Source organism: Bison bison, unplaced genomic scaffold, assembly GCF_000754665.1.
Source record: "Bison bison bison isolate TAMUID 2011002044 unplaced genomic scaffold, Bison_UMD1.0 scf7180017864518, whole genome shotgun sequence".
Classification (NCBI taxonomy): domain Eukaryota; kingdom Metazoa; phylum Chordata; class Mammalia; order Artiodactyla; family Bovidae; genus Bison; species Bison bison.
Window position 1 is genome coordinate 17,106,647 of NW_011495071.1, and position 11,732 is coordinate 17,118,378.

Sequence of the window (11,732 nt, forward strand, 5' to 3'; positions counted from 1 at the left end):
AGACAGCAATGCAGGAGACCTGGGTTTGATCCCTGGGTCAGGAAGATCCCCTAGAGGAGGGCAGGGCAGCCCACTCCATTATTCTTGCCTGGAGAATCCCCATGGACAGAAGAGCCTGGCGGGCCACAATCCATGGGGTCTCAAAGAGTCGGACACAACTAAGCGACTAAGCACACACACATATTTATAATAACCATACTTGGTAAAGAATACACCTGCAGTGCAGGAAACCCCAGTTTGATTCCTGGGTCGAGAAGATCTGCTAGAGAAGGGATAGGCTACCCACTTCAGTATTCTTGGGCTTCCCTGGGGCTCTTGGGCTTCCCTGGGGCTCAGCTGGTAAAGAAGCTGCCTGCAGTGCAGGAGACCTGGATTTGATCCCTGGGTTGGGAAGATGAGAAGGGAAAGGCTACCCACTCCCATATTCTGGCCTGGAGAATTCCATGGACTGTATAATCCATGGGGTCACAAAGAGTCAGACATGACTAAGCAACTTTCGCTTTCACTTTTCACTCTTGAAATATAACTGCTTCCTTTAATAAATGGCCCACCTTTTGGGTCTGTCATTCTGGTTTATTTGCAGTCAGATTAATTCCTGTGGAGTGTTTGTGAATGTATTCTTTAGTTTTTTGAAATCTAGTGACTCTGTCAATCTAGCACTACAAGTACTTAACCAAGTGAAGCTTTGTTGAGTCTTTTTGTACATCCTAGTTTCAGTGTTGGTTGGTATCATTGAGTGGGGGCTTGGTAAGATGGAATAACCTACTGATTACATACGGTTTTAATAATTATGTATAAACATCTTCATTCTTTCTTACAGGGAATGGCCTTAAGTCTTGGAGATAAAATCAACTTGTCTCAGAAGAAAAATAGTATATAAGAATAAACAAAAAAGTCTTTGCAGCTTTACAGTTAAAATCTAGGTATGGGCTTACTGGACTCCAACATCTTTTGTACTCTTTTTGTGCTTTGTGTTATATAGAATCTGAGTTCATGCTGAATGCATTCCAGCCAATAATTTATAGCCTTTCCCTTAAATCAAGATTGATTTTAAAATTATAGTTTGTCTTTTGTCTTAACAGTTTTGAATGCTGTCCTCAAAGTATATAATGTTTCTCACATGTATCAAGACCATTTTCACAGTACAATAAACAGATCTGTTCCTAAGTCTTTTGTTGTTTTATGAATAAATGTGTAATTACATAATTTTAGTTATGTAACAATGAATTTCTTTTAGTTGCATTATAGATTTCTATTATAAATTTAAATTGCTGTTTGAGTTGTGAATATATGAACTTTTTTAAGAGAATTTAAAGATACAGTGATATGAAATGAGATAGGCCTTGATTTACTTGATTAATGGTTGCTGCTGCTGCTGCTGCTGCTAAGTCGCTTCAGTCATGTCCGACTCTGTGCGACCCCATAGACGGCAGCCCACCAGGCTCCCCCGTCCCTGGGATTCTCCAGGGAAGAACAATGGAGTGGGTTGCCATTTCCTTCTCCAGATTAATGGTTACTGACTTAATATTCTGACATCAGTTTATCTAAAAATGCCTCATCGTGTTCTAAAGGGCTTTTCTCTGAAATTTGGGTTCTAGAAGAAAGTATCAAATACCTTGAGAAAACAGATCCATGTTCATTTTATCTTTTAATTAATTTTTATTGGCGTGTAATTGATTTACAATGTTGTGTTAGTTTCTGTTGTACAACAAAGTGAATCAGCTGTATGTGTACATATATCCCCTTTTTTTTAAGATTTCCTTCCCATTTAAGTCACCACAGAGCATTGAATAGAGTTTCCTGTGCTATACAGTAGGTGCTCATTAGTTGTCTATTTTATACATAGTAGTCTATAGATATATATATTCCAGTCTCTCCATACTCCCACTCCCCTCTTCCCCTTTGGTATCCATATGTTTGTTCTTTACGTCTGTGTGTCTATTTCTGCTTTGCAAATAAGTTCATCTGTAAAAATTTTTCTAGACTCCACATATAAGTGACGTTGTATGATATTTATTTTTCTGACTTCACTCTATATGACAGTCTCTGGGTCCATCCATGTCTCTGAAAGTGGCACAGTTTTGTTCCTTTTTATGGCTCATATTCCATTATATATGTGTATCACATACTTTTTATCCATTCCTCTGTTGATGAACGTTTAGGTTGCTTCCATGTCCTGGCTATTGTAGACAGTGCTGCAGTGAACATTAGGGTACATATATAGTTCTAAATTACTGTTTTCTCCAGGTATATGTCCAGGAGTGGGATTGCTGGGTCATGTAGTAGTTCTGTTTTTAGCTTTTTAAGGAATGTCCACACTGTTCTCCGAAGTAGCTGTACCAACTTACACTCCCACCAACAGTGTAGGAAGGTTCCCTTTTCGACATACCCTCTGCAGCATTTATCGTTTGTAGATTTTTTGATAATGGCCATTCTGAGCAGTGTGAGGTGATGACTTCATTGTAGTTTTGATTTGCATTTCTTTAATAATTGGTAATGTTGAGTGAACATTTTTTTCATGTGTTTGTTGGCCATCTGTATCCATCTTCATTTTAAAAAGAGGATTATAAACTGCCTAAAATAAACATACTATTCTTAATTATTCTGAATCATAGTGAAAAGCAGATAATCCAAAATAGATTTTTAATCTTCACATTTAGCTTTGGGTGTTCCTTTATGTTTGTCAGGAATTAAGTTGCTTCCAGCCAGCCAGTTACTGAAGCTGCACTGGGAGCATTCAACTCCAGAGGATTCAGAGAGCTGTCCTGTTTCCATGTTGCCTCTGTGCCTCACCTTCTCCTCCCTTTTCTCTCATTTTATGCCAGGGCTGGGCACCATCCCCAGGATGATTCTAAATGCCTTTGTGAGCTGAGTTCAGTTCCCTCAGGTCAGATTGTGTTGTTCTTTTGGCCCTTGCTTTCCTTGGGGATGACTGAGATAGTCTGCTCTTTTACCTAAGTCTGAACATTAAACTATTACACTTTGCCTTCCAGCTAAGATTCAGGCTGCATTCAGGATGAGTCCATAGATCAGGTCTGTGAAAGAGTGAAAGCGGCATCTCCTATTTCAGCACTTGAGTGAGAATGAAATGATTTGTTTGAAGTGTGAAGGAGACGGATACATCGTATGATGTCAGAAACTTTGAAGCCACTTGCTTTTTTAATCAAATGAACCAGGGGATCATAGGGCATTTGAGATTCCAGAACACCAAGATCTCAAAGCAGAGTCAGTGGCTACCAAATAGGAAAGATACTGGGAATGCTAAAAAGGGATCGGGTGGGTGCAGTGTCCAGCGTTAGAGATTTGTGATGAGAGCAGAACAACTGATGCAGTTTCGGATTAAATCATTTCCCAGGCTCTGTTCCCATGAATATTAGTTTCCTTGATGCCATTAGATATTATGAGAGAAAAGGGATTCCACAGTCAAGTCAGTTTGGAAAAGCTTTATATTGTTCTGTATTGGTGTTTCACCACCCACATTAGCATACTGAAAATGTTGAGAGGTCCTTCAGTAAAGTTTGGTTTAACCCAGCATATCTTAATCTTATATAACCAGGGAATCCTTTTTCTATAGAACACCTATTGATGATAACACAGGACAGGAAAAGTGGCTTAGCACATTAAAGATTTTGGTTTTGTGTTCACAACCATGATTTCATGTTAAATCTCAAGGGTTTATCTTTCTGTATGTCCAAAAATATATCTCTGTTGATACGCTCAGAAAATTGTCTAACACTCTGGTCAATTTTCTTGGGCTAAAATTGGTTCACATGGCCATTTTCTTAAATTCATAAATAAGGAGAACAAAAGAGAAAAAAGTTAAAACAGTTGTCAGATATCGATACTACATTAAGATATTTATACTTTATTAGCATTTTATTGGTTTTGTGCCTTTACTAAATGTAAATTGAGTGGGATAGCACTGTTTAGAAAAGCTGTTTACATTGTGCTCTCAGTTGGGATTTAAAATACACTTTATATGCTCACATTTCTTTGCATTGTTCATGTAAGAAGGCTTTTTCAATAGAACGGGAAAGACTAGAGATCTCTTCAAGAAAACTGGAGATATCAAGGGAACTTTTCATGCAAAGATGGACAAAATAAAGGACAGAAATGGTAAGGACCTAGCAGAAACAGAAGATCTTACAAAGAGATGGCAGGAATGTGCAGAACTAGACCAAAAAAAGGCCTTAATGATAACCACAATGGTGTGGTCAGTCACCTACAGTAAACATCCTGAGAGAAACAGAAGATCTTACAAAGAGATGGCAGGAATGCACAGAAGAACTATACAAAAAAAGGCCTTAATGATAACCACGATACTGTGGTCAGTCACCTACAGTAAACATCCTGAAATGTGAAGTCAAATGGGCCTTAGGAAGCATCACTACAAACAAAGCTAGTGGAGGTGATGGAATTCCAGTTGAGCTATTTCAAATCCTAAAAGATGATGCTGTTAAATTGCTGGATTTAATTAATGTGTCAGCAAATTTGGAAAACTCAGCAAATAGCCCAGAGGTAAAGAATCTGCCTGCAATGCAGAAGATGCAGGAGGTGTGGGTTCGATTCCTGGGTGGGGAAGATCCCCTGGAGGAGGAGGCAACCCACTCCAGTATTCTTTCCTGGAGAATCCCAAGGAAAGAGGAGCCTGGCATTCTACAGTCCAAGGGGTTGCAAAGAATCAGACGTGACTAAGTAACTGAGCATGTACCTTAGTGGCTATAGGACTGGAAAAGGTCAGTTTTCATTCCAGTCCCAAAGGGCACTTCCAAAGAATGTTCAAACTACCATATAATTCGCTCATTTCACATACTAGCAAAGTAATATTCAAAGTCCTTCAAGCTAGGCTTTTCAATAGTACATAAACCAAGAACTCCTAGATATATAAGCTGGGTTTAGAAAAGATAGGAACCAGAGATCAAATTGACAACATCCATTGGATCATAGAAGAAGCTAGAGAATTCCAGAAAAACATCTGCTTGATTGACTGTGCTCAAGCCTTTGACTGTGTGGATCACAACAAACTGGAAAACTCTTCAAGAGATGGGAGTACCAGACCACCTTACCTGTCTCCTGAGAATCCTGTATGCAGGACAAGAAGCAACAGAACCAGAAATGGACAATGGACTTGTTCAAGATTGGGAAAGGAGTATGTCAAGACTGTATATTGTCACCCTGTTTATTATCTGACATGCAGAGTACATCATCCAGCCAGGTTGGATGAGGTACAATCTAGAATCAGGATTTCCGGGAGAAACATCAACCTGAGATATGCAGATGATACCACCAATGGCAGAAAGCAAAGTGGAACTGAAGAGCCTCTTGAGGGTGAAAGAAGAGTGAAAAAGCTGGCTTAAAACTCAAATACAAAAACCTAAGATCATGGCATCCACTTCCATCACTTGATGACAAGGAGATGGGGGGAAAGTGGGAACAGTGACAGATTTTCTTTACTTGGGCTCAAAAATCACTGTGGACAGTGCCCGCATCCACAAAATTAAAAGGTGCTCCTTGGAAGGAAAGCTATAACAAACCTAGATAGCATATTAAAAAGCGGAGACATCACTTTGCTGACAAAGGTCCATATGGTTTTTCCAGTAGTCTTGTACAGATGTGAGAGTTGGACCATAAAGAAGGCTGAGGGCCAAAGAATTGTTTTTGAACTGTGGTGTTGGAGAAGACTCTTGAGAGTCCCTTGGACAGCAAGGAGATCCAACCAGTCCGTCCTAAAGGAAATCAGTCCTGAATATTCACTGGAAGGACTGATGCTGAAGCTGAATCTCCAGTACTTTGGCCCCCTGATGCGAAGAGCCAGCTCATTAGAAAAGACATTTATGCTGGGAAGATTGAGGGCAGGAGGAGAAGGGAGCAACAGAGGGTGAGATGGTTAGATAGCATTATCTACTCAATGGACATGAGCTTAAGGAAACTCCAGGAGATGGTGACGGACAAGGAAGCCTGGCGTGCTGCAGTCCATGGGGTCTCAGAGTGGGGCAAGACTTAAATAACAGCAATGCTCACATTATAAAATATCATATAATTAGGACCATAATATCTAGTAAGAGGATAAGCAAAGTATCTGATACCAGGTAAGAGCTTAATATATAAATGTATTGAGTAAGTGTGTAAATCTTACAAGAAAATTAAATGGCCTTGATATTTTGCTGTCTTGACACTAGAGGGAGCCATGTGCAGTTACTTTCATTTTGGGATTAGAAGAGATTGGAGTTTAGAGTTTTTTATACAAAGAAAAACCAATATAATTTTTTTTTTATTAGCAAGGAGATTGATATTTGTGATATTTTGCTAGCTGTGAAAAAATTTTCCACTTGATTTGTAAATAATATAGAAAACAAAGGAATTTGTTTTAGGATACCTAAAGTGACAGACGGAGAAGGCAACGGCAAGCCACTCCAGTACTCTTGCCTAGAAAATCCCATGGATAGAGGAGCCTGGTGGGCTGCAGTCCATGGGGTCCCTAGGAGTCGGATGCAACTGAGCGACTTCACTTTCACTTTTCACTTTCACACAATGGAGAAGGCAATGGCAACCCACTCCAGTGTTCTTGCCTGGAGAATCCCAGGGACAGCGGAGCCTGGTGGGTTGCTGTCTAGGGGGTCGCACAGAGTCGGACATGACTGAAGCGACTTAGCAGCAGTAGCAGCAGCAGCAAAGTGACAGAACCAAAATTATTTTTTAAATATGTATTTATTTATTTGGCTGTAATGGGTCTTAATTGCAGCAAATAGGATGTAGTTCTCTGAAAGGAAGAAGTGGAAGTGATAATTGCTCAGTTGTGTCCAACTCTGCGACTCCATGAATTGTAGCCCATCAAACCCAGGCCCCTAGGCCTGGGAGCGCAGAGTCCTGGCCACTGGACCACCAGGGAAGTCCCCAAAATATTTTTGAAAACTCAAATAACATCAAGTATGAAGTATCTGTGTTATATATTGGATAAAGTAAGTAGTTCTACTGGTGACCTTTTTCTTCCACACTGGAGAATGTCCCTTAGCTTATAATTTATATCCTTTCCCTCAAACCAAGATCAAGTTTACAATTACAGTCTTTTGTCCTAATAGTTCTGAGTGCTGTCCTCAAAGTAGGGTCAGGCATATCATCTCCCTGCCTTACAGTCCTCTCCAGACTCTGTTATCTTTTCCCATCCTTGAACATCACTCTCTACCCTCAGGAATCTCAGGAGCCTGACGTGGTAACCAGCTACAGTGCAGAAGTTCAGTTTAGAATCAGAAGAAGTGTAGAATCCTGTCTGAATGTACTTGTTTTGTGGTCTTAGACAATCGTGAATAGCTAATTTATTGAGTGCTTACATGTGTCAGGCATAGCACTGAGTGCTTTTTCAGTGGCATATATAACCCCTCAGTGACCCTTATCAGGCACATATTATTAAAATCATCATTTACAGATGATGATTACAGTCATAAGAGAGGGTGTTACTTCCTATCAAGGTTTAATTTTAAGAGTCAACTCAGGTATAAAGCCTTCTGACACAAGAACCTTGCAACTAGTCATACATTGACACTACTGCCTCATCTCTTTGTGCTTCAGTGTCCTCATTTGTGAGATGCTTATAATATCTGGAGCTTCCCTGGTGGCTCAGACGGTAAAGAATCTGCCTGCAATGCAAGGGACCTGGGTTTGATCCCTGAATCTGGAAGATTGCCTAGGAAAGGGAACGGCTACCCACTCCAGTATTCTTGCCTAGAGAATTTCATGGACAGGAGCCTGGCAGGCTACGAATAGGAGCCTGGCAGTTCACAAAGACTCGGACACAACAGAATGACTAAAACTTTCACACTTTCACTAAAATGTCTATTTCATAGAATTGATGTGAGGGATGAAATCATAGATTGTATTATACATTGGCACATAGTAGATGTTAGTAAGTATTCACTCATTTCTTTCCCCATTCACATTCCTTACACTACAGAAAAGACTGAAACCTATTCTTCAAACTATCTTCATACCTCCCTCAGAATTTAAATACTAATTATGTACTCTGTTTGAATGCTTTTTTTTTTCTTTTCTTAACATCAGAAACTTACTTAGAAGAAGCTTCATTTCTCAAGAATTCTTTATAATAGTATTCATCATGTCAGTTTTTTAATTAGCTTTAGCACTTTTGCATATAAACTGTTGTTTTCACACTTAAATGAAACTGTCACAACCCATACGCCTCATGTGATAGATGGTCTTTGATGAACATACTGGTTTTATTTGCTTTCAGGATGATAGTAGAATGATTAACAACTGAGTACAGAAATATGTGCAGCTAGATCACAGTAACAATTATTTAGAATTGCTCGCTTGGATCAAAAGTCACTTCTGATAATTGACCACTTTCTCTTGTTTTCTCTATCTAGCATGACAGAATCTCTTTGATTAAGAAGTTAGTTATGCAGTGACAAAAGCAGGCAAGTGGGATTGTGCCTTTTATCTGATTCTGTATATAATTGTGGGATTCTGAGAAAACTATGTATTTTTGATTATAAACCCAACAAAATACACAAAGTAAATGCAGCATGGTGGGCTGAAACACCCCTAAATGAGATTCTTCCTAAATTGAATCTCAGTTCTCTAACTTTCTGAAAATTGATGTATCTATTTGGGTCTATCTCTTTATCTGTAAAATGAAATAATAACTGACTCCAGAGTTTCTAGTTCAAAAAATTCATACTAAGAAGCCTTGTGTTTTTACATATACTTGTCAACAAACCTTGTAAATCAACTGGGATATCAGTTCAGTTCAGTCGCTCAGTCGTGTCCGACTCTTTGCAACCCCATGAATCGCAGCACACCAGGCCTCCCTGTCCATCACCAACTCCTGGAGTCTACCCAAACCCATGTCCATTGAGTTGGTGATGCCATCCAGCCATCTCATCCTCTGTCATCCCCTTCTCCTCCTGCCCCTAGTCCTTCCCAGCATTAGGGCCTTTTCCACTGAGTCAACTCTTCATATGAGGTGGCCAAATTATTGGAGTTTCAGCTTCAACATCAGTCCTTCCAATGAACACCCAGGACTGATCTCCTTTAGGATGGACTGGTTGGATCTCCTTGCAGTCCAAGGGACTCTCAAGAATCTTTTCCAACACCACAGTTTAAAAAGCATCAATTCTTCAGCTCTTAGCTTTCTTTATAGTCCAACTACATCCATACATGAGTACTGGAAAAACCATAGCTTTGACTAGATGAACCTGTGTTGGCAAAGTAATGTCTCTGCTGTTTAATACGCTGTCTAGGTTGGTCATAAATTTTCTTCCAAGGAGCAAGTATCTTTTAATTTCATGTCTGCAGTCTCATCTGCAGTGATTTTGGAGCCCAAAAGCATAAAGTCTGTCACTGTTTCCACTGTTTCCCCATCTATTTCCCATGAAGTGATGGGACCAGAAGCCATGGTCTTAGTTTTCTGAATGCTGAGTTTTAAACCAACTTTTTCACTCTCCTGTTTCACTTTTATCAAGAGGCTTTTTAGTTCTTCTTTGCTTTCTGCCATAAGGGTGGTGTCATCTGCATATCTGAGGTTATTGATATTTCTCTCCGCAATCTTGATTCCAGCTTGTGCCTCATCCAGCCCAGCATTTCTCATAATGTACTCTGCATATAAGTTAAATAAGCAGGGTGACAATATACAGCCTTGACGTACTCCTTTTCCTATGTGGAACCAGTCTGTTGTTCCATGTCCAGTTCTAACTGTTGCTTCCTGACCTGCATACAGATTTCTCAAGAGGCAGGTCAGGTCATCTGGTATTCCCATCTCTTAAGAATTATCCACAGTTTGCTGTGATCCACACAGTCAGAGGCTTTAGCATATTCTATAAAGCAGAAATAGATGTTTTTCTGGAACTTTCTTGCTTTTTCAGTGATCCAATGGATGTTGGCAATTTGATCTCTGGTTCCTCTGCCTTTTCTAAATCCAGCTTGAACATCTGGAAGTTCACGGTTCACATACTGTTGAAACCTGACTTGGAGAATTTTGCGCATTACTTTAATAGCATGTGAGATGAGTGCAATTGTGCAGTAGTTTGAGCATTCTTTGGCATTGGCTTTCTTTGGGATTGAAATGAAAACTAAACTTTTCCAGTCCTGTGGCCACTGGTAAATTTTCCAAATTTGCTGGCATATTGAATGCAGCACTTTCACAGCATCATCTTTTAGGATTTGAAATAGCTCAACTGGAATTCCATCACCTCCACTAGCTTTGTTTGTAGTGATGCTTCCTAAGGCCCATTTGACTTCACATTTTAGGATGTCTGCCTCTAGGTGAGTGATCATACCGTCATGATTATCTGAGTCATGAAGATCTTTTTTGTGTAGTTCTGGTATATTCTTACCACCTCTTCTTAATATCTTCTGCTTCTGTTAGGTCCATACCATTTCTGTCCTTTATTGTGCCCATCTTTGCATGAAATGTTCCCTTGGTATCTCTAATTTTCTTGAAGAGATCTCTAGTCTTTCCCATTTTATTGTTTTCTTCTATTTTTTTGCACTGATCGCTGAGGAAGGCTTTCTTATCTCTCCTTGCTATCTTTGGAACTCTGCATTCAAATGGGTATATCTTTCCTTTTCTCCTTTGCTTTTCGATCCTCTTCTTTTCTCAGCTATTTTTAAGGCCTCCTTGGACAGCTGTTTTGCTTTTTTGTATTTCTTTTTCTTGGGGATGGCCTTGATCCCTGTCTCCTGTACAGTGTCAGGAACCTCTGTCCATAGTTCTTCAGGCACTCTGTCTATCAGATCTAATGCCTTGAATCCATTTCTCTCCTCCACTGTATAATTGTAAGGGATTTGGTTTAGGTCACACCTGAACGGTCTAGTGGTTTTCCTACTTTCTTCAATTTAAGTCTGAATTTGGCAATGAGTTCATGATCAGAACCACAGTATAGAGCTTCTCCATCTTTGGCTGCAAAGAATATATAATCAATCTGATTTCAGTGTTGAGTATCTCGTGATGTCCATGTGTAAAGTCTTCTCTTGTGTTGTTGGAAGAAGGTGTTTGCTATGACCAATGCATTTTCTTGGCAAAACACTATTAGCCTTTGCCCTGCTTTATTCTGTACTCTAAGGCCAAATTTGCCTGTTACACAAGGTGTTTCTTGACTTCCTACTTTTACATTCCAGTCCCCTATAATGAAAAGGACATCTTTTTTGGGTGTTAGTTCTAGAAAGTCTTGTAGATCTTTATAGAACTGTTCAGCTTCTTCAGCGTTACTGGTCGGGGCATAGACTTGGATTACTGTGACATTGAATGGTTTGCCTTGGAAATGAACAGAGATCATTCTTTCGTTTTTGAAATTGCATCCAAGTACTGCATTTCAGACTCTTTTGTTGACTCTGATGGCTACTCCATTTCTTCTAAGGGATTCTTGCCCACAGTAGTAGATATAATGGTCATCTGAGTTAAATTCACCTATTTAAGTGAATGGGTGAATCCATTTAAGTTCACTGATTCCTAAAATGTCGACGTTCACTCTTGCCATCTCCTGTTTGACCACTTCCAGTTTGCCCCGATTCATGGACCTAACATTGCAGGGTCCTATGCTCTTAACAGCATCAGACTTTGCTTCTATCACCAGTCACATCTGCATCAGGGTTTTGTTTTTGCCTTGGCTTCTCTTCATTCTTTCTGGAGTTATTTCTCCACTGATCTCCAGTAGCATATTGGGTACCTAACGACCTGGGGAGTTCATCTTTCATTGTCCTATCTTTTTGCCTTTTCC

At 39.7% G+C, this 11,732-nt stretch overlaps 1 protein-coding gene across 1 annotated transcript in view; it reads left to right on the top strand.

Annotated features, from left to right (window-relative positions):
- COPB1 (coatomer protein complex, subunit beta 1) overlaps positions 1-1,167 on the top strand; it is a 35,042-nt gene extending 33,875 nt beyond the window's left edge. Inside the window, exon 22 of the mRNA XM_010830574.1 lies at positions 821-1,167. Coding sequence (XP_010828876.1) covers positions 821-880 — 60 coding nt within the window. The 3' untranslated portion in view covers positions 881-1,167. The remainder of the gene's footprint in view (positions 1-820) is intronic.
- Positions 1,168-11,732: the final 10,565 nt, after the last annotated feature.